At 36.1% G+C, this 22,582-nt stretch overlaps 1 protein-coding gene across 3 annotated transcripts in view; it reads right to left on the bottom strand.

Annotated features, from left to right (window-relative positions):
- Positions 1 to 22,582, bottom strand: part of KCNJ6 (potassium inwardly rectifying channel subfamily J member 6) — a 166,439-nt gene that overhangs the window by 116,957 nt on the left and 26,900 nt on the right. The window contains exons 2-3 of one of the 3 annotated variants that reach the window (XM_072026943.1): positions 2,564 to 2,606; positions 472 to 520 (exon numbers count right to left, since the gene is read on the bottom strand). The exons of 1 other annotated variant lie outside the window; for it this stretch is intronic. In XM_072026943.1, coding sequence (XP_071883044.1) covers positions 472 to 496 — 25 coding nt within the window. In that variant the 5' untranslated portion in view covers positions 497 to 520; positions 2,564 to 2,606. The remainder of the gene's footprint in view (positions 1 to 471; positions 521 to 2,563; positions 2,607 to 22,582) is intronic. One more of the 3 variants, XM_027449120.3, reaches the window with a different exon arrangement.

The following is a 22,582-nucleotide window of genomic DNA, read 5'->3' on the forward strand; positions in this document are numbered from 1 at the left end:
ATGGAAAGTTTTTCTCAAATATCTCTGGGCATAATTCCTGTTGGATAAATCTTGCATAGGTAACAATCCTGAATAATTGTACTGGATTTAGTGGGTCGTTTTGTAAGCTAATGAAGAAATTTACACTCTAACCTGAATATAATAAATTAGGCACTCATTACATACACGAGTAGATACATTCTCTTGAAGTGAAATTTCGGCTCATGAAGTTAAACAAGTAGTAGGAGTTCTGCTGGATTTATATCCAAATACAGGTGATTTAAACAGTGAACAAAGAAAATAGAAGTCCTTCCTGTAGGGGTTCTTTTTCTTTGGAAGGAGTGGAATGATTTATGATGAAATTAGGAGTGAAGACAGGGTTGGAATGAGATCCCTGAATGCAAGCACTATTTTCTGTTTTTGTGGTGTTATGTGAGGCAGTGGAATAGATGGAAAAAGAAAGTAGTTGAACTTCCTATTTGTTGTACTCACTCATTGACTCTGTCAATTTGGCCATCTCTGTTTCTCTTTTGGGCTTCTCCTGGGGGAACAGACAAAATAAAAAACAAATATATATATATATATATATATATATAAAATACACTTGAGTGCAAGTGGCAATATGAGGGAAGGACATTACTCCTTTATATATTTCTATTGTATTTAGGGATATATATATGCTTCTAAATAGCCAGTGCCCTTGTTATTATTTTTTGTTTCCTGTAATCTCTGGACTGTATTAACTTTGAAGAATGAAACATATTTATTTCTCTGTGTGTGCATTTGTATTTGGTTGGAATAAAGGAACTTATTCATCCACAGTGATAATGGAGAAAGAAATTCTCCCATTTTATGCTCTGTACTATAATTTGCATATGTGTTCAGGTTTTCTGACAAAATGTGTGAAAATGGCCATCACACAGAAAAAATATACTGGAAAAAAAAAAAGAAAAAAGAAAAAAGCTTATTTAGAGAGATATGAATTTCTAATGGAAGCTTGAATGAATGACTTGATATTGGGCCTGACAACTAAATGAATTGAATGAAATACTGTTTGTTTGTTTGTTTGTTTGTTTTTTCCCTTTGGTGTGTGAGGGACTCCCACTCAAACCTGCTTGTCTTTGTCACTTGTTTGTGAAATCAAATTTTTAGTCTGCTTTGTTTTCTTGTGTCATACACTTGTATTTGCAGTAACTAAGCCTGCTTTGGCAGATGGCTTGGTCAGTCTTGGTCAAACCTTCAGATTTGCTGGAGTTCCCCTTAACAGGGACTGATGTCCAAGAGGGTATGACCTCTTGGAATCTGCATCTCACCTACTGAATTTAGAGCAAGAGTTTGGGTTAAATTAAAAATGTCAACCCTTCACAAACCTTTAAAACCCAGTTAGCTGTTTCTGAGAAGTTGTTATGGCTACTCTGACCCTTATGATCTCAGGAACTATACAAGCCTCTTTAGTAACTCATTCTCAGCCCTGTGGGTAAGCACAGCTACCAGTTACCTGTCTATTACACCACAGCTGTCTTTAAAATGCAAACATTTTAGATGCTCACAGCTGACAATTCCAGATGAAGGGAAAAGTACTGGGTATCAACTTCTATTAAAAATGTGTGTGGGAGCTGTGTCTAAGCCCCTGTTGAGGTCAGGAGACAGTGACTTATAGGACATGAGTATGCAAATGCTGACTTTCTATACAAGCAGCTTTTTCTCCCCCAAATATAAACAGAGCAAATTACCTCCAAGATACAACTTTAATGGACAGTAACCTCAAATAGGTGTTCCTTGCTCCCTGTCTCAGCCCTGGGGCAAGGTGCTGACTTCTGTGTGAGGTGGCCTGCAGTAGTTGCTGAGATGGCTGGGGACAGGATTCATTGTGGCACCATATTTCTTTGGCTGAGTCTGTATGAACAGCACTGGGGTAAGCAATGAGCTGAGAATGGTGTGAGAGTAGTCCCTACCAGATGTTATTTGACAGTATAGACATAGTTTTACAATGCTATTTGACTATGATATGACAAGAGAGAGGGTTGTTCATTTCTGTTTTATTCCAGTACTGGCTTATATTTGGTATAAAAATCTAAAAGAATTTTTCTATACCAAACCTACTACTACTTGCACTTCAGAAAGCCAGAGTTTTGCAAACAAAAGCTCACATTTCATAGCAATAGGAAACATTGGAACTCATGACAAGAACAGATAATGCTTTGCAACTGTATGCATACCATTTAGTGTATTTAGTATTAAGACAAGGGTTTAAGGTTATATTCTGCAACAGTGGCAAGGTTAATGGTATAAGCCATATTGATAACATATCATTCAGCATCAGATTCAGGCGTTATTGTGGAAGAGAAACAAAACAAATCAAAACAAAACCACAAAACAAGAGGAAGAAAGAAAACTGGCATTAGAAATAGCACAAGAGTGCCAGTAAAAAAAAAAAGAAAAAAGTTAATGGTAATGTATAGCAATTTCTTGTATAGCATTAATCATCAAAGCAAAGCACAGCACTGTGAAAATCATCAATAATTTGTGTCCATGTAGCTGTATAATGTGACTGTAAAACACCCCCTTCCACTACAGAACTCACAGTTTATCAGGAATGAACAGTTGGGGAAGATCAATGTTGAGTCCTGAAGATGGAAAGTTGGATTTATTAGACTATTAAGTAGTAGTGATTTTAAATATTAATACTTTTCTCTTGCATATTATTACGTACTTTTCACTAATAATGAAGTCTATCATAAGGACATAGGAGACTAGTATACCATTTCCCTTTTAAATGAAAGTGTTAAATAAAATATATAAGAAAAGGTTATACATTTTCGAGCCTTAGAGTTCTGCTAATGATCAAATATTTTTTTTTTTTTGAAGAAGCTGGTACAGGCAAACACTAGCAGAATGTACTTTTTCCTACTTCTTCCTTCTGTAGTGTTTTGAGACCACTGACAGGTAAGTGCATGAAACAGAAATATTTATTTTTAGATACTACAGATTTTCTCTACATTAGTTAGGATATATCACGTAGGGGAAGAAGCTAAGGTTTTCAGGTTTATGAAACTGTCACCCATGTGAATTTCCATATTTGAGAGCCAACATGAAATGGCTAACAAGATTGAGCTAATTGTTGCACTTGAAAATATAGGAAGGGTTTGGTTGCCTTTTCTGGAAGGAAATGACCAGGACTACTGAAATTGATCCTCCTTTTTCAGAAGACAGAGGTAGTCTTGTAGGAGTGTGGTTTCTCAATAGGAGAGGTTCAAAAAATGACCTCTCTTTTTCCAGATATTTTCTTGAAAAAAAAACAAAAACCAAAAAACAACACACTTTTTTACCATTATCACTGATGTTTAGAATCTGTATGAAACTCTTCTAAGGTTTTGAATTTTTTCTTCTTCTCTAATGAACATTAGTTTGTGAAAACATACACACAACGAAGTCCTTCTGGAAACTCACAGCATTTTTTCCCACTCATCTGTTTTGTCAAAATGGCAAATTTTAAGGAAATTAAAACAACTTTAAGAAATTTGCTTTTGATGGCTAATAAGTAAGAAATTCCATCCTTTCCAACAGAATGAGTTCTGACAGACTAGCATGGGGGTAAAAAGCCATTAAAACATTTTTTTCATCCTATCTTTAGCAAGTGGGGTTTCACTTCAGGTCAGAACTCCTCTTTAAGAGCAGACACTGGTGGTATTCTTCCTCAAGATTACTAGGAAAACAGGAACTGCAACTTTAGAAAGTACACCAAACAATTCAGTCCTTACTTTTCATCTCAGCTAGTGCTTGTATCTTTCGTAGGCTCATATATTTTGTAGCTATTTAGTCAACATGTAGTGATTTCTGGAGGGAGTTGAGTCCATGGATTCTTGTTAACCTGTTCTAGGGCCAAGAATGTAAGTTTTCAACAGCCTTAGGGGAGCAACAAAGATAGATTCTGCTACTGTAAGGGACTGGTCTGTGTGCAGCTATGTGCTATCCTTGCATATCTGTGTGAGATAGCTATTATCTTCCTGGATGAATAAAAAGCAATAAATCCCACTCTTTGTATTTGAAATCATATGCATGTATATAGTACAATGATGTGTGAAATGTACAAATATGTGATATGTGTGATATGTGAATTACTGTGTGAAGCATAACTTAAACTAGTAAAGATAGATATTTAAAACTCTTTATACTTTTTGCACTGTCAGTGAGACCTGAGGTCCTTATTCAGCTGAGGGTGTGTGAGAAAGAAGTGGCAAGTGCCCTTTTTCTAGGAGACTTTTTTTCCCTTTTTTTTTTTTTTTTAATGTTTTGTTTGACACTGCTATGAAATTTAATTATTATCATTCTATGATAATAATTTTTATTATTATAATAAAGAGTCTTTTCCCACTGTAGTCAGAAAAAATATAGAGATATTTCCTTTCTATAAGCTTGCTTAAGGCAAATGAACTGTTGCTCCATACTGCAATATTTTGAGATTGTGCAGTCCTTAATCTTAAATTGAATTAAATCTCAAATTTTTATCATGTCATTACATGCACAGAAAGCGTGGACTTTAAATTACTCTTTTTCTTCTCAGCCAAAGAAAATGAGGCACCTTTGTATAAAGCTCTCATTGCCTGACTTCTCTCGCTGTATATTCTGCCATAGATACTGTCAGAGCATGCATGAGAAGATGTTAATAGTGCTAACAATACCTTGCAGACTTAATAAGTTCCGTGTCATGCATTAGCAAAGAATGAGGATTGCAACAAATTCCAGATGGGAATCAAAATACAGAGTGTTGTAAGGAAATACACTTGTGTTGTAAGGAAAAATTGCTGAGAAAGAGAGTGCATGATCTTCCTGTAATTTTTCTAGTTGAAGGACATACTGAAGCTTTCTGGTCAATGGCTGTTTACTTCAGCTAAGACAAATTGGTGAGAGCATTATCTTTGTTTTGTTTGTTTACTGAACAGCTGAAAATACTGTTGTGCTTTCGCCAGTTCACAAATGCAGAGTTGCACCAGCATGCTAAGAATCTGTTGAAGCAATCTAGAACTTTGGCTAAAATTTCTAATAGTACTTCATAAGTCCTGTACTGACTGAACTATGGACCAGAACTGAGACACATTATATCCATTATATATATATATATATATATATATTTTTTTTTTCTTCTGAAGGTTTGTTACTTTCAAAAGTAATTCAGTGGCAAATCCCTAGTAATTTCATTGATATATCCTTTCAGGCAATAGCTATTCAATTGCTAAATGCAAATTCAATGAACAAGAAGAACCTTTTCTAAAATTTTAGCTCAGAGTAATCTATCTTGGGATATCTTAAATTACTTTTCAAACTACATGGAAATGGTGTTATGTTTGAAATACTATTAAATGAGAATAATAGAATTTCATTTTATGTAGTGTCTTTCATACTCATGACATCCTAAAATGCTTTACAGTAATGAATTAGATACTGGTTGTTAAGTGATGATGTGTAGGCAAATGCAGCACTCATTATGTGTTATTCATTTTAGCAATAGCCTACACTTAGCTCTCAAAAGCATAGCTTATTTTAGATGGAATGGGATTGTCAGAAGGAGGTGGAGCTCTTTGAAAAATACCATAGAAACTTTCATTTTTATCTGGACACATATACAACAAAGAAAAGTAATAGCTTAATAGCTCATCTTTAGGACCTTTATCAATAAAAGAGCTGTGTTACTGCATTCTTCTACTATTACTAAAATACCTGCCATAAGTAAGACCTGCCTAAATTTATTGAGTTTCCTTTCATCTCTCTCCACACCAAAACTAAAGTATGGCATGTGTCTTCTTTATTTTTATTATTTCATCTTACCCTTCCCAAGTAGGATGGTTGGTTCTATCTGGTTTTTTATATATATATTTATTTATTTATTTTTTATTTTTTTAACATCTGGGATAGGTCCTGTAAGGACTGTATTTGTGCCACACCCAGAACAATGTGTTCTCAGGCAAGTTGGCCTCACCCTCAGCTTCAAAGGTGAGAGGTGAGAATGTGAGCAAGTAATCCATATTCCCTTGCAGTGATACCAGCATTTGAATGGCTAAGAATATATTACAGCGGAATATACTGTGCTTGCCACAAGAGGCGATTTCAATTTGCATCAGTTGGAATGAACTTAAAATACAGTATTTGAATATTTGAAGTAAGCAGAGTTCCTGAGGATGTACCTTACCTGGATTCACTATACTTATTGAGCAGTAGGTGTGAGTATGGCTCATTAAAGTGTTCAGATTTTGTGAAGCACACTCAGTAACTCTGATATCAGAAGACTTACATGGAGGAAGTTGGCATTAACAACGGGAGAAAATGAGTTTATTTCTCTGAACTGGAATATAGTTTTTACGTTTCTCATAGTTTTAGTTAACTTACTCATGTTTCATGCTTGGACTGTGAAATATGTATAGAAAAAAATATATATATCTATATACAAATATATATATACACATATTTAGGAAGAAAATCCAGCAGCAGTTCTATAGAAGCTTTTCAATTTGCCTTGAACTCGAGATACATAGCTCACAGAGTCTTGCATTAAATCCACTGCAAATACTTTGTCATTCTCTAACAAGAAGATACAAACACTCCTATATTATATAGTGGGAATGGCATATGGTAGTTCCAAAGGTAGAAAACTTTTCTGGGAACAGGAGGAGCATTAATAGTTTTTGCTGAGTGCTACTGAGTATGTATGAACATTTTCTAGTGTACGTGCATCTCCCAGAAGAAAAATAAATAAATGAAATATAAAGAGAAAAAATAAAAAAACAGTTTTTAATTTATGTTAGCAGGAGAGATAATACTCATATTTACAGAACAACAACAATAATAAAAAAAAAGAACAAAAACAAAAGGAAAAGAAGAGAGAAAGTGACTTTATATTTTTGGCATTTTATGAGAGGTATAAGTTGAAGTAAATCTCAGGTTTTCAGGTTTTCTCAAATAACTGAAAAAAACTCATTTAAAAATGTAGTGCAGAGAACATGAATCTAAAAAATATTAAAACAAAATAAAACAAAACAAAACAAAAACAACCTACTTTTATCTGCAAATCTATGAACTAAAAATTTTAAATTATCCCTAATTTATTGTGGTAACAGTGCCAGAATATACAGATTATTTTACAAACGATTATGTTTTACATTATTATGCTGTTAAGTAATTGTTTCATCTGCTGTCAACTGTAGAAGAGTAATTTAAGTAGAAATGTGAAATGGCCATTAAGAAACTAAGGGGAACATTAGGTAAAAAAATAAATATCTGGGGTAAGGAGAAAGACCAAAGGTAGGGGTTAAGCAATTTGCTGGTATTATTACATGATGAAAGGCAGGTTTACATTCTCAGATTCTTTGCTCTCGTGGGTAAAGTATGTCAGATTAATTTTCATCTGCCATTAAAAAGACCCTACAGAATACCCAAATATTTATTTGATTGCCTCAGATCCCAGTAAAAACACATCTCTTATAAGAAGTCATGTTGCCTAAACACAAGGAGAACTTCAATTTCTGTACTTTGTCAGCCAATGCACTGTATGTACTGCTTGCTTTTGAGAGGGCTTGAATGTTCTAACAGATTATAGACAAAGGTACTTGCAATGAAGTAGTTACAGCTTAAATGTAGCATTAGTAGCCAACAATGTGAAACTAGCAAGTGTACGTATAAGATGAAAATGAAGAAGAATATCCTGGCATCAAAATGGTGTAGTGATGCTATACTAAAAAATATAGCAAAAAAACACTTTGGGTTGTTAAAACTGCATTAAAACCAGCATAACTCAAGTCTCAACAAACAGTCTTCAAGACAGAGTGGATAATTTTACATATATTTCATCATCTAAATCTCCTGATGGCTGGAAGGGTGACTCTGTATAATTAATGCATGTTGAAAAGCTATATAATCAGTGGAAATGTTCTTAACAATTCAAAGACCTGGAGATCAAACTTTTAAGAAACTGCTATTTTCCTTTTTAGGTCGTATATTAATATACTCTGAATTTTAATAGAGGAAATAAAAGGTACCTTGAACAGCTTCCTTATATATATATATATATAAAAAAAAAGTTGGTGGAAGCATAACAGAGAAGAATTGCTATAGTAAACAGACTTAAAAATGCTTATTTATTTTCATATAGAAAAATAGGTATCTATATATAGAAAATATATGTAGATATCCATTTTCTATATGCTTATATCTATTTTCATAATGCTTATATATTTTCAGATGTTAATAGTGTCTGCATTTAGTGTTTCATGAACTCATTGCCCCTCTGATCTGAAAAGGAAAGACTCATCTTGTTGTTTGCATTCTTATGGCATTAAACTCCAGATTTTTGTAAGAATCACTTGAAGACTATTTATAAACCAGGGATTTCACATGAATAATTATAGGTAGAAGCATGCCCGAAGAAATCTAGAAACGATTATTTAAACTACTTAAGAGAACAATGAGCTAATAAAATATGCTTTACTTATTACTTGCCTTGATGTATTGTAAAAAACAAATCATAAGTGAATAGAATAGATCAAACATTTCAAACTGAACCCATTTCTTCAGGTACCTTGTGATCTTGTTTTGTGCTGTGATCATGTTCATTCAATGAAAGTTCTTAAGCAAAAACTGTCTTCAGTGTCAGATCTGGCTCCAGATTGAATAATACCAAAGTATCTCACACAGTTTCCAATTTTAGCACCCTTTTCTTGTTAGACCTATGAAAATGAATCTTCAAAAGCAAAAATGAACAAGAAATGTGTCAGATGATGCAAAAATGCTAATAATGAAAATCACTCCCTGTCCATACCTTTTACAACTCCCTTACACAGATATTTTTCAGTGAAACTGCAACAGCATTAAAATAGAGAAATGCTGTGGTAAATCAGCCTTTCTGAATTTGAGAACTTAGATTTTGTTTAAGGTGATGTCTTCCACACTGATAAATCAGAAAATTATAGTGTAGTACTTTCTGCACGATTATTTTGTTATCAGTGACCTTCCCACGTAGGGTGAAAATCTCCCTTTCTCTAAATGGACAAAGTCAAGCCCTGGCCTTCAATCTGCCAGCCCCTCAGAGCTAATGAAGATAATAACAGGAGATGCAGATGAAATAATCAATATGGCTTGGGACTCATGTCACCTAAGTTTATATGGATATACATGTATATACTATATACATACATTTATCCACATAAAATGTGAATATACAGTCTAAGCTAATTAAACTCCCTGTATTATCAACAGAGTGAATACTGAACATCTAAATAAAAGTTAGTCTATCTTAATCTGAGTGCCTTGAGTAGATGAATCACTGCTGGCAGTTCTCAACTCATTGGAAATGCAGTATACATGACTAAATCAGACTAAATACTTACCTGTTAGATGGCTAACAGGTAATTCTTTCTGGAATTTCTGTGGTATTGATTGCCTTCCTTCTGCTGTACTAAAGGTTTGCTCCTATCCTTTACCACTTGCTCTTCTCACCATCATGTGCTGCTGCTTCTGTCTTGGTTTATCCAGCTCATCATCTTTCCTAAAATGCTTTCTCCCTTCCCTTTTCTCTCCATTTAACTTGTTCCTTTATAAAAAAAAAAAAAAAAACACCTTCCTTCTCCCTCTCTTCACACTCTCCCACATTTCCAAAAAGAACGGCTGTGAAACTAGCATGCTGTTTGTTGCTATCACAGTGTATCCACCTCCTTCTCTATGCCTTAAACCCACAAGTACTATCTATCTTATCTAAATAGACTGTACATCTTTGAGGCAGGGACTTCCTACTACTTGAACTGCACAGGCTCAGTCATAGCATCTCCCAAGGTCCTTCAATGTTGTGTTGATAGTCTTATTTTAATAATATGTACAATATATTGTGATATATTATACGTGATCATAAATGACAGAGAAGTGCAAAATGTTCATTAAGAAAAATACCACACAGGGTGAAAGTAAGTTTAATGTTGCTCTTGACATTACCCTTTTATTTAGACCATGCTGACAAAGGGTTCTGACTGCTCTGAGACTCATGCTTATTGTCAAGTGAGGCTAGAGTTATCATTTGCATTTATTCTTTCAAACTAAAACAAAAGGCTGTTTTCTGCAAGGGAATGCCTGCTCAGCATAGTGCAATGCTGCCTAGATATCCCCAAGCAGCCACTGAAAGAACAATAGCTGTCAACACGTAAATTGGTCTGCAAGAGCCTTGCACGAATGTAACTGCACCACTAGTACTTGTTAGCTTTTTACCTAGACATGGCTTTGTTGTGCCGTGTAGACATCTCCTGCATTTCATCTTGGGGGTTGGAATACATTTTAACTGAAATATGTAACTGAATATATAGATAAATTCTATTTGAATCAGACTAAAGATTTATAAGCCAGACACAGAAAATCTATATCTTAAACAGTACAGCTGATTATACTTTATACACTTTGTACTGTATGTACGGTTCCATATCATGGAGAAGTTTCAAAACGTACTAGTTTGAGTTCTCTCTAAGTTTAACCATCCCCAGAATACTATATATAATGCTGGTGATAAAAGGTCAGCTCATGAAGCTAGCCATTTCAGTTGCTTTTAATCTATCTGAGTGTTAATGGTACTAAAATATTTATGTCTATTATCTTTTAAAAGCTAACGTATGTGCTCTAATAGGGATGGGATAAAGCATTTTATTCCATTATGAAGATATTAAACTGTGATGATATTAACTTCTTGCATATATATCTTCTGGGCTCCTCTGTTCTACCTTGATATCTCCTAAGCAGGCTGCCCATCATCTTTCTACATGTCTACCATTTCTTCAGCCATCTTGTCTCTTGTATTGCACACCCTTGCCTCACTCACTATCTGGGAAAGTCCCTGCTTTTTCAACATTACAAGACTCTACATTTTCTTCCAACTTCCTTGATTATTTTAACCTTTCTTCCCTCTTGTCTGAAAAGCCTCCATGCATAAAGTAGAAGCAGCAGTATAATAGAGTGAGAGCTGGAGCTACCCATGGTCTTAGGAGCTGTTTGAAAGCTGAACACTCCTGATGTGGATGAACACCTTGTACAATGACACAGAGAGAGCAGAGAGCACAGAATATGCTCAGGTACAGCATGAGTATGAATATGTGAGGTCCTCACTTTGACCCAGAGCTACATGAACACAGAACTTGATTATGGCAATACCAGACAGCAAAGACTCTCAAGAGCATCATGGAGCATTAGTATGTCAAACAAGAATTGGTTATCAGCTGGAAATCTCTCAGTTTCTGTCAGCTTGACTGCAGTTACTTGCTAACTTGGGATGTCTTAGCGTACTGGCCACAGTGCAGAGATCTCCTGTCCACCACTGACATGAGCTAATGCAGCCACATGCCTGTGGAGACTGTATCTCCATAACACTGTGTATTATGATCATATGTAAAATTTGTTTTTGAAGATGCCATTATTTCTCATTCTAGTGGCCTTTTCTTCTCCGCAAGTTCTAGATTGTACCCAAGATTCAATCAGTTAACTGCCAATCTGGCTAATGAGATAAGCACATTGTAGTTCCCATAGTGTCCTATTAATATGTTTTCTACCACTGTGCTAAATAGATGAGATACATAAAAGTCCTCAGAGTTTTGCAGCTTAACTTGATTTTGATGTCTGTTGCATAATTCTTCAATGTTTAACACTTCAGACAACTCTAGTTAATTTAAGGTTAAATTAATCGTTATTCACAGAAAATGGGAACAAGATTTAGGTAAGATCATGTTTTATTGTTTCTTGACATCTTTTATTCATAATCCTTTTATTATTATTTTTTTTTTTCCTGAAAACTAAAGTTCTTCTAAACTAAAAAAAGGGTAAATTTTAATTAGATATTAGGAAGAAACTCTTTACTATGAGGGTGGTGAGGCACTGGAACAGGTTGCCCAGAGAAGGTGTGGATGCCCCATCCCTGGAAGTGTTCAAGGTCAGGTTGGATGGGGCTTTGGGCATCCTGGGCTAGTGGGAGGTGTGCCTGCCCATGGAAGGGGGTGGGATAGATGATCTTTAAGGTCACTTCCAACCCAAACCATTCTGTGATTCTATGATTCTTCCAGTCATTCATACTGCAGCTGTTCCAGGTTTTTCCAACTACACAATAAAACAGTCCATGTGCAACTTTATGTGCAACCTTATAGACTATGTTTTATCTCTTTTTGTTTTTCTTTCTCTTTCAAGAGCATTTTCAGCTGCAGAAGCCTGGAAAATGTTAATAAAGGCATAAAGTCTTTGATTGTGAAATCCAGTGCATTCAGACCAGTTACATGTCTTCATGAATTGCTGCTGGATGTGGTCTGACCCCAGACAGGCTCACTCTGGGTAGAGCTATCTAAGTACAGGGTCATGGCTTAAGGTTCTGACTTCTTTGCAGTCTCTTCAGTAGTATTTGAAAAGACAAGCATTAAAGTGATTACCTCAGTTTGAATTCTGTTGGATGGAAATACATTCTTCATTTCTTTCTCTGTGTGTACAGTACTAATCAAATATCTTAATTTTTCTGCCCATCCTCTGAAATCAACACCAATGACACACCTGTTCAGATCAGAATGATTTTCACTTGGCTAAATTGATTGCTGTGTAATTACTAATTACAGGCTGGTATGAATCGTGACCACAAAGGGTTTCATATTAAGAACGTTAAAACAACAAGATGTTTAATATAGTGATTATAAAAAGTATTGGCAAATTCAATATAGGCACTCCAAACATTTACCTGAGGGGAAAATTACTTGTTTGGGCTTTATGAGATGGTGTATAAGTGTTTCTGCAATTGACCAGATAAATTGGGTTTATGGAACATCACCAGAAAGGCCCAGAGCTTCTCAGCTTACAACTGTTGGTCTTTTTTGCAGATGTGGTCCCCAATATATTGGAGCCCAGAATAACATTTCAGTATTACGCTATAGGGATTAGCCTCTTGTGAATGGTTTCATCCAATTCTATCACAACAGACTTTTCCATATCATTCATAACTTGCTTACAGTCTATACTTGTGATAAATACTATTTCCCTTCAAATTTTATAGGAACTTTATTATTCAGTTTTAATATACTGTTTAAATCTCTTTCTGCTACTAAAGGAAGTTGCTGTTACACATAATAACCAGGATAAACACTTATTATTGTTTTTTTTTTTTTTTTTTCTTTTCTTTTTTCTTCATGCAAGATAAACAATAGTAACAACAACAACTACAATAAAAATAATAATAAATATTTTTCCTTTCAAACTTCTCTGTCTTCCTTATTTTTATGCAGCCTGTTCTTTTAATGTTTAGTGTTGCTATTCCATTTTGTTCACAGTCAGTGCTACTTTGTAGTTTTCTTATAATTCCTACTTTTCATTTTCTGTATTGAAATTATGACGAGTGTCCCAATTTTCCAAGCTACCAAAAGTTTTCTGATCCCATTAAAGGTGTGGGTGATGAATACCTTTGGAAATTAGGCCCTGAGTGTTTTAATAGAGTCATTATCCCTGTATGTTGTCACAACAACTAGACCCTTTCAGTGATTCAGATCCAAATGAAAAATCACATCCCAAAATTACAATAAATGTGGGTATATGTAATTATCATCACAGAAGGCACTTCAGTTCCATGCTCATTTAGTCATGTTTTTCTCAGTTAAGCCTGCCAACAGGAGTACTAATTAATGTTTTATTATAATGTGGACACCTGCCCATTAGGAGCTACCAATCCTTTGTATATACAGAAAGCTGTCAGATGGTAATTACATTTTGTTTTCTGTTGCTCCAGTCTTTGAAGGAGAACTCTTTCTCACATTATCAAACAGGCATGAGACCTCTAGCACCTTCAGATTATTTTTGATTTTCTGCTTAGAAGGGGTTCCTAATGCTTGTTTTTTTTTGTTTATGGGCTCTATTTTACCTTATCCACAAGGTCACATCATTTCCAAAATCACTTGTTTTGTGATTTGGGGGGAATCTTGGATTGAAGGAGAAGGAAATTATTTCCATTTGTCCTGAAAATTATTTGGCATGCCCAAATATATAATTAACACTAGTCAAGAACTAACGGATTTATCACAGTTCCACTTCCATAAGATGTGCACAGTGTATCTAACTCAGACACTCATCTACTTCCTTATTATACTATAATTATATTATACTTCCTTATTTGAAAAGAGAAATATCCCACTGAAGTTTTTTAGTGAATAAAATCTGTCCTACTACTTTGAGATCCCTAGGCTATATTCTTCAGCATAAATTTTGTTATAATGTTTTAAAATAATTTCTTCATTCTGTCTAGCACAATACTGTACATTTTTTATTACAGAAGTCATTTTGCAGTATCTCTATTACTGAAATTCATGATTGTAATCTGATTAGAAAAATTGAAAAGAGCCATGAATCATCTACCCACCCCCTTGGCCTGTCTCCTCTTGGACCTCTCTCTTGGTAGATGGACAGCCAAATATGACACTCTTCGTGTTTTTTTTGTATATTTGTTGAAATGCATTGTGATTTAAACCTGTTTTTCTTAGTGTTCTCTGAATCTGAAGGCCTCAGACCTACAGAAGGTATTGTATTTCAAATACACAACATTTAATGCGCTTTCCTCTCCCTCTCCCTTCCCCTTTCCCTCTTGTTCCCTCTCCTTCCCCCTCCACCTCCCATCCCCTTCTTTCCCTCTCCCTCTCTCTTCCCTTCCCCCTTCCCCTTTCCCTTTCCTTTTCCCTTTCCCTTTCCCCTTTCATTTTCCCTGCTGGTGCTATTGATTTTATTGAGCTAAAATCTTGAACTCATTCTTCAAGGCCTATTCTGCTGAGCATAGCCATATAGAATGGTACCTTATTCCTAATTTCTATGGGGATAAACAATGGAATTTCTGTAGTTAGTGCTGAGGAAATGATCTGCCTTCAGCAGAACCAGCTCATACTGCAAGAATAGGGAAAAGGGGACAATAGAGGGAGAATATCAGATAGGGCAAGGAAATATCTCAGATATATTTTTCTCTTCTACCCTTGAGGGAGGTCAAAGGAATACAAAGGACAAAGAAATCCATGTGAATTATGAAAGAGAGGATTTACTGGGGATGGGGGACAATGTGAGGGTCTTACTAGTTGATGGGGCAGGGGGATGAGTTTTGTGGTAGATCACAGCCCAACTTTGGAGACCAGAGGCAGAACTGTTGTGTTAGTGAGGCAGAATCTCCTAGAGGAGCTAATCAGTTTGCTGAGAAGCCAAAGTTATTAGGTTAGACATAGTACTGTGCTAATATGTCTGCAGTGTGTTTGAGTCTTGAGCAATTATTCATAAGACACACTGTGTGAAGGGTACCAGCCTATTTAGATCTGTCTCAGGAGACTGGGCACTGTTTGATGGGTTTAGTGTAGGATGTTTGAGGATAAGGGGAAAAAACTGAGCTTTTGGAGTTTTGCATTAGATCTTGAAGGTCCAAGATGCTTCCTTTCATTTGACGGAAGAAAGTGAAAATAGCTTAATAGGGAGGAGAACTAAATAAAACCACACTGGAAATGAGATAACATTTAGGTTCCAATAGATTATGTGGACATGTGCATCCAAGTATTTATTTTTTTTTTTCCCAGCCAAAACAATGGCAGTTAGATGGATGAATCACTGGTCTTTTCTGGCAGTGCTGAAGGAAAATTTAAACTGGTGAATTCTTCTTTGCACTTTAATGGAGATGCTATGGCAAAGACAGATATTTGATGTGACTGAAAAAAATGCCTAAATTCTTCTTTTTAGAGACATTGATGTTAATACCTTTTCCTATGCCAACTTCATTTTTTTTCCCTAAATCCAGACATTTGACAGTAAAATATATTTTCAAATGAACCCAAGACTATCATTCTTTTTTTATTCTGATTTCCTATGGAAATCAGGCTGTTGCGACTAGTGTCTTTATTTTCTAACAGCATATCAACAGTTTTGAGATCAGTTTCAATCACATTTCTCAGAGGGATTAGAGGTCTCAATCACATGAATTCATTGAAAATTCTTTGAAAATTAGAAGCTAAGGAGTCATTTCTTGGATTGAATTTACTGCTAGGAAGTGGAGAATTCATACAGGACAATTTCACAGAAGTTTGTGTCTTTTTCTGCTCTATGAATTACGCACAGACAGTGCAGAAGATGTGTCATCTGAGTCTCAGTGACGATTCTGTGGTTCATTAAATTTAAGTAGCATTCCAGAAGGTCTTGGTAAGTCATGTTTGTCAAAATTTTTACCCCTGGGGCACAGTTTCAAACCCAGAATAATCACTGCCTTTGGTGTATTTGGTTAGGTTATGAGTTTCTAGGTACAAGATAAAAATTTTAATCAGGGAAAAATTTATCTTTAAATGTATTCCACAGACTCTTCCTTGCACACCTTTTACACACGGAGTAGCTCTGTATTTTTGCTTTGCTACAGCCCTCTGCTTGCCCTGTTTTCTGAGAAGAGTATAAAGTTATATCCTCCTTGCTCTGGATGTGATAAGGCTTGGAGAATAACTCACTGTATAACTGTCCTGACTACAATGGATATTTATTTATTTATTTATGTTTCTTTAATTGGAAGTCTCGAGGATTTGACCTCATCCATTAAAAACTGAGTTTGACTTAATTTTATCCATATCCAGGTAACGTCATCCAGTAGTACCGGAAGAGTACTAATTTAATGTAAAATATATATTAATTCATCCCTTTCAGAAATTAATTTAACACTGTTTTCTCTGTTCTTTTGCAATAGGTAGTATAAATACCTTAGCTCTGATAACTCTTGAGCTCACGTGCTGATGACTACATGTATACCAAGTACATTTAGTACTGTAGTATTTTTGACTGAGGTGAAAATTGATTGTCTAAAGTTCTTGACAAAGTATACACATGTTCTTGCTAACCTTCATCATAGATTAAAGTACCAATACTGCAAATTCTTTCTAAACAGGAAAGCAATGGCACACCTGTTTAAGTGGATGGTTAAATGCCATTGAACTTGTTTTGTGGAGATATAATAGAGAAGCACATGAGGACTTCTACTGATGGAATACTTCCATCTTGGTTTGATGTGCTGGCATTGAGAAACTTATTTGAAGTTACTAACAACAGTGCAGATGGATGAAAGAATGGATGAGGAGAAGTGAGGAACAGGTATCACAGTGTTTTTCTCCTAACAGGAAAGAAAGACCGGGTCTGCCAATTCTGGATGATAATTAGTAAAGGGAGAATTATTTTTTACATCACAGTTTGGACCTTTTCTTCTCCTTGGGACAGCACAAGACAGATTGTGTGATGGCAATCTTATGTGTAATGTTTGAATATATAATAGAAATAGGATCCAGCAGCATGTGTATGCATGGTGCAAAACAAAATGTTCTGTAAACCTTGTCAGAAAAGTATATGTCCTTGCCAGAAATACATATCCTTGAAAGGCATAGAAAGCTGTTAATATGTGTACAGTCTATCAAGAGTGGAATTGAAAGGGGGAGGTGAGACAGGAGATTTTGTGGCCTCTATTTCCATTTATCACTCTTGTCAAATCAACTGTAACCCATGAAGATACCCAATATCCTTTTAGGAGTACCCCAGATTGAATTGCTGAGTTCTCTGCAGTGAAATTATTCATCAGTATGCCTGCCCTTGTGCACAATTTAAATCCTTCTTGGCTGCTCATAAGGCTATGACTTTGGTTTAACTTTACTAGCTACACTGGTCAGAAAAGACACAACACAATGACCATTATACTCTCTTCTATTTGTGGTCTCTTTTCTCTGCTATTTTACACCCTGCCAACCTGAGAAACACTGTGTCAAATTATAAAAAGTATTGAGCTGTCTGGAGTACATATGGAGACAGGTGGAAGTTTCAAAAGCTAGTGCTGATGCTGATAAATGAATGAGAGTAGATGAGTAGATGTCCAGCCAATTCTGAAAGCATTTCTTGGGATAGATCTGCCTAGATCTGCCTATTTTGGCACCTCAAAAACTTAAAGAACCTGATCCTTTTTTTTTTTTTTTTCCCCTGGGAAGTAAGACAGACCAGACATTGATTAAATTACTCCAAATGAAAGCATGTAAGCTCCATGGAAGTTTTACATAGCTACAATTGTTAGTACTGCAGTACTAATTCTTCAGAAGGTGAGCAGTAATCTGTGTGGTAACTAGTACCAAGTATTTAGTGGCAATGTTGAAAAATGGTTTTGAAATGTATTTTGAGAAGTATTTGTGATATAGTTGCCCTGTATGTGTTAATATATTTTATTCTAATAGCTATCCTTGTATAAGGATCTCTTTACTGCTGTTGGAATGTTTGTATGTTTTACTGGAAAATTGGTTCTGGAGTTGCAATAAGAGGTGTCTTCTCTGTGACAACTTCATATGTCCCAAGTGAAATAAGGCATGATATTACAGATATGCATTTTTGATACAGTGGATGTGTCCTAAGAAGTACTGTCAGGACAGCTATATCAGTAAGTTGTCAAATCTCTAAATAGTGCTTTGCTGGTAGGAATTTGTGGTGTAAAAATAGCCAATATGACATAATCTCAACAAAATTTGTCCTTTTGCTATTAAGTTTTGGTGTATATGGGAATAACAAAATAGTTTAGGTTGGAAAGGACCTCAAAGATCATCTGTTTCCAGCCCCTCTGCCATGGGCAGGGACACCTCTCAATAGACCAGCTTGCTCAAAGCCCCACCCAGCATACACTTAAACACTTCCAGGGATGGAACATCCACAGCTTCTCTGGGCAACCTGTTCCAATGCCTCATCACCCTCATAGTAAATATTTCTTCCCTATATCTAATCTAAATCTACCCTCTTTTAGTTTAATTTTTTTTTTTTTTTTTTTAATTACCCATTGTCCTTTCGCTACAGTCCCTGACAAAGATTCCTTCTCCAGCTTTCTTATAGGCCCCCTGTAGGTACTGAAAGGCATTTGTAAGGTGCCTTATTACAACCTCCTCTTCTCCAGGCTGAACAACCCCAACTCCTTCAGCCTGTCCTGTCAGGAGAGGTGCTCCAGCCTTTTGAACATCCTCATGACCCTTCTTTAGACTTGCTCCAAAAGGTTCATGTCCTTCTTGTGCTGGGGAGCCCAGGGCTGAACACTGTGCTCCATGTGGGGTCTCACAAGAGCAGAGTGGAGGGGGAGAATCACCTCCCTTGCCCTGTTGGCCATGCTTCTTTTGATGTAGTGCAGGATACAGTAGACCTTCTGGGCCACAAGCACAATTGGCCGGCTCATGTTGAGCTTCTCATCAACCAGCCCCCTCAAGTTCTTCTCCTCAAGGTTGCTCTCAATCTTTTCTCTGCCCAGCCTGTATTTGCATTTGGGATTGCCCTAACCCAGATGAAGGACCTGGCACTTGACCTTGTTGAATTTTATAAGGTTCTCTCAAACCTGCAAGGTCCTACTGGATGGAATCCCGTCCCTCCCTCCCATATGTCAACCTCACCACACAACTTGGTGTCATTGGCAAACTTGCTGAGGGTGCCCTTGATTCTATTCTCCGTGTCAACGACAAAGATGTTAAATAGAAAAACTGTAGTAGTAAAATTGTATCCTGAGTTCCTGTGTTTATCATTCCTTATTAATTGCCCAACACTCTGTTCTGCGTTTTTTTTTTTTTTTTTAACTTGTTCAAAAATCATTAGGTTAAAACATTGTCTTTTCAAGTTGGACAAATTAAAATTTAACAGTAACAAATGTCAATAGTACTTCATACTAAGCAAAGATTTGGAAGTCAAATGGAACTTTGAAATACGCATTTTATTTCTGCTTAGAAGTAATCACTTTAGGCTGTGGGCCAAATATCTGAACTTGCCTGAATATCTGAACAAAAACCAATCTATACAGCTTTTTCATGTATCCCTTAGGGTGTTCACTTTTTTCTAAAAAAAAAAAAAGGACTGATTTGGCTTATGGATGTATCATTTAATTTGGATAAATAAGGAGCTTCCCTTTTCCAAATCTTTGTTCATTTATGAAATATAGTCTAAAGATATTTTCACTGAGATCTGTCTTCTATCCAAAAAACTTGGTTGGAGAGCTGCCAGGTGGAGAAGGACCTGGGAGTGATGGTGGATAGTCGGCTGAATATGAGCCAGCAGTGTGCTCAGGTGGCCAAGAAGGCCAACGGCATTCTGGCTTATATCAGAACCAGTGTGACCTGCAGGGCTATGGAGGTGATCGTCCCCCTGTACTCGGCTCTGGTGAGGCCGCACCTCGAGTACTGTGTTCAGTTTTGGGCCCCTCGCTACAAGAAGGACATCGAGGTGCTTGAGCAGGTCCAGAGAAGGGCGACGAAGCTGGTGAGGGGACTGGAGAACAAGTCCTACGAGGAGCGGCTGAGGGAGCTGGGCTTGTTCAGCCTGGAGAAGAGGAGGCTCAGGGGCGACCTTATTGCTCTCTACAGATACCTTAAAGGAGGCTGTAGTGAGGTGGGGGTTGGCCTGTTCTCCCATGTGCCTGGTGACAGGATGAGGGGGAATGGGCTTAAGTTGCGCCAGGGGAGTTTTAGGTTAGATATTAGGAAGAACTTCTTTACCGAAAGGGTTGTTAGGCATTGGAACAGGCTGCCCAGGGAAGTGGTGGAGTCACCATCCCTGGAAGTCTTTAAAAGATGTTTAGATGTAGAGCTTAGGGATATGGTTTATTGGGGACTGTTTGTGTTAGGTTAGAGGTTGGACTCGATGATGCTGAGGTCTCTTGCAACCTAGAAATTCTGTGATTCTGTAACTTCTAAGAAGAGAGATATTTGTATTTGACCATGGTGATCTTGAATGAATCTACCTAAACACAGAGATAGGGTTTGCTCGTGATATCCAAAATCACCATCTGCTGCACTGGTCTAAAGGAAGGATTATTGTCACATACTTTTTCACACTAAAAGAAACATATAAGTATGTATATATACAAATGCCTGTTTGTCTGTCTATCTTTCTAGCTATCATATGTGTGATATGAACTCTTGCTTGATATCAGGACTCAAACTGCATTATCACTTCCTACAGGGCAATAGAATAATTAATTAATACATTAGTAGACATTGTTGGACTTCAGCTGGTGGCAGCAAGGTAATGGTAACAGTGACATAAGATTTCAGAATACTTTCAGTATTCTAGAGACATTTATTTTTTCTTTCTAAAGGTTCTTTACTGTCTCTGACTTTCTTATTTATGCCTGATTTAATCTTTTTTTTCCAAATGTTTACTTTTTTCTTCCTCAAGAAAAAAGGATTATCACAACTAGTGATCAATAGATCATTGATTAAAAAGAAAATATATGTGAAATAGTACCTAAAAAATTAATCTGAACAAACTTAAGGTAATGTTATGAGTTACCCCAGAGAACAAACAACAGTATCAAATCACTTACTTTTTTACAACTTACCTAATAAAGATCAGCTATCAGTCATATCTATTTTCCCATCAGGGTCAGTTCAGTTTTGTGAGCATACTGCATGTTTATAAGGTAGGTTTTTGAATTCAGCTGTATTCATTAACCAATTAATAAATTAAGGAATTGTTCAAAAAAAAAACCAAACCAAAACAAAAAAAAAAAACTACAGGTTGACTCCTGACTCTATTTATCCTTTTCTATTGGTCATTGGGAAATAAGATTTATTTATCTATTTATTCGTTCCAGCTTGCATAATGTATGCTCTTGTGTGTTTGCCCAATTTTTGTGTTTTCTGACCTGAACTGAGGATATGCTTTTATTTTGATTAGAACTAGAGTATAGAGGATTACATCTGACTTGCATGGCATGTAGAGTTCCAGTATTTCAGATGTTTAAAATATTTGCCATTGCAAAGTATTCTACTAAATCAACTTTGCTTTTTCAGTAGGCTGAAGAGGGTGTTAAATTTGGCAGAGTCCATGACTTTAAACCGACTCGCTTAATAACAGATCAAACTCCATAATTTTTTTGAAAAGTTCTTGTTCTCTCACTACTAATACCCCCCTGCCCCCCCTCCGCTTTTTTTTTATGTGTGTGTGGGAAAAGAACCATCATTTTACAGCTTAGAATTACTATAGGAATGGAAAGAAGACATATTTTTTCATCATGGATAGTTTTTAGTCATGGATGAGTGAGTGTCGCGTCCTCCCCCCACCCCCCCCAAGTCGTCAACATCTTACATTATATTTTTTCTGCAAATCTTTTCCAATGAATCAGAATATAAGAGAGTAAACATTTTTTTTTTTTTTTTGTATGGGTAGGCTTTTATCTACTTATGTTTTGGGGTAGAGAAAATGCTCTTAATATATGTATGCAAGAAGGCTCCTGGGCAGCTTGACATTACATGTTTAACAAGATGCAAAAGAGAAGAGTAACACACTGAAAATCAAAGGTTTGGTACTCCAAACTCTTATTTGGACTGCAAATAGCCTTTCAAATTATTTTTTTTTCCTATGACATTGCCGAGTCAACTTTTACAGCCCCCTGTGCAACAGCGTTTAGAGAACTCAGGAAGAGACAAGAAGTTTGAGCATATGAAGTCAGATCACACTTGGGAGCTGAGGAGGATATCCATTGACTAAGAAGCAGGCTAATATATACTGTAAATAGCTAAGGAGTTAAAAAGAAATATTTTGGGAAACTAAGGATTAATACATAATG

Source organism: Anas platyrhynchos, chromosome 1, assembly GCF_047663525.1.
Source record: "Anas platyrhynchos isolate ZD024472 breed Pekin duck chromosome 1, IASCAAS_PekinDuck_T2T, whole genome shotgun sequence".
Classification (NCBI taxonomy): Eukaryota; Metazoa; Chordata; class Aves; order Anseriformes; family Anatidae; genus Anas; species Anas platyrhynchos.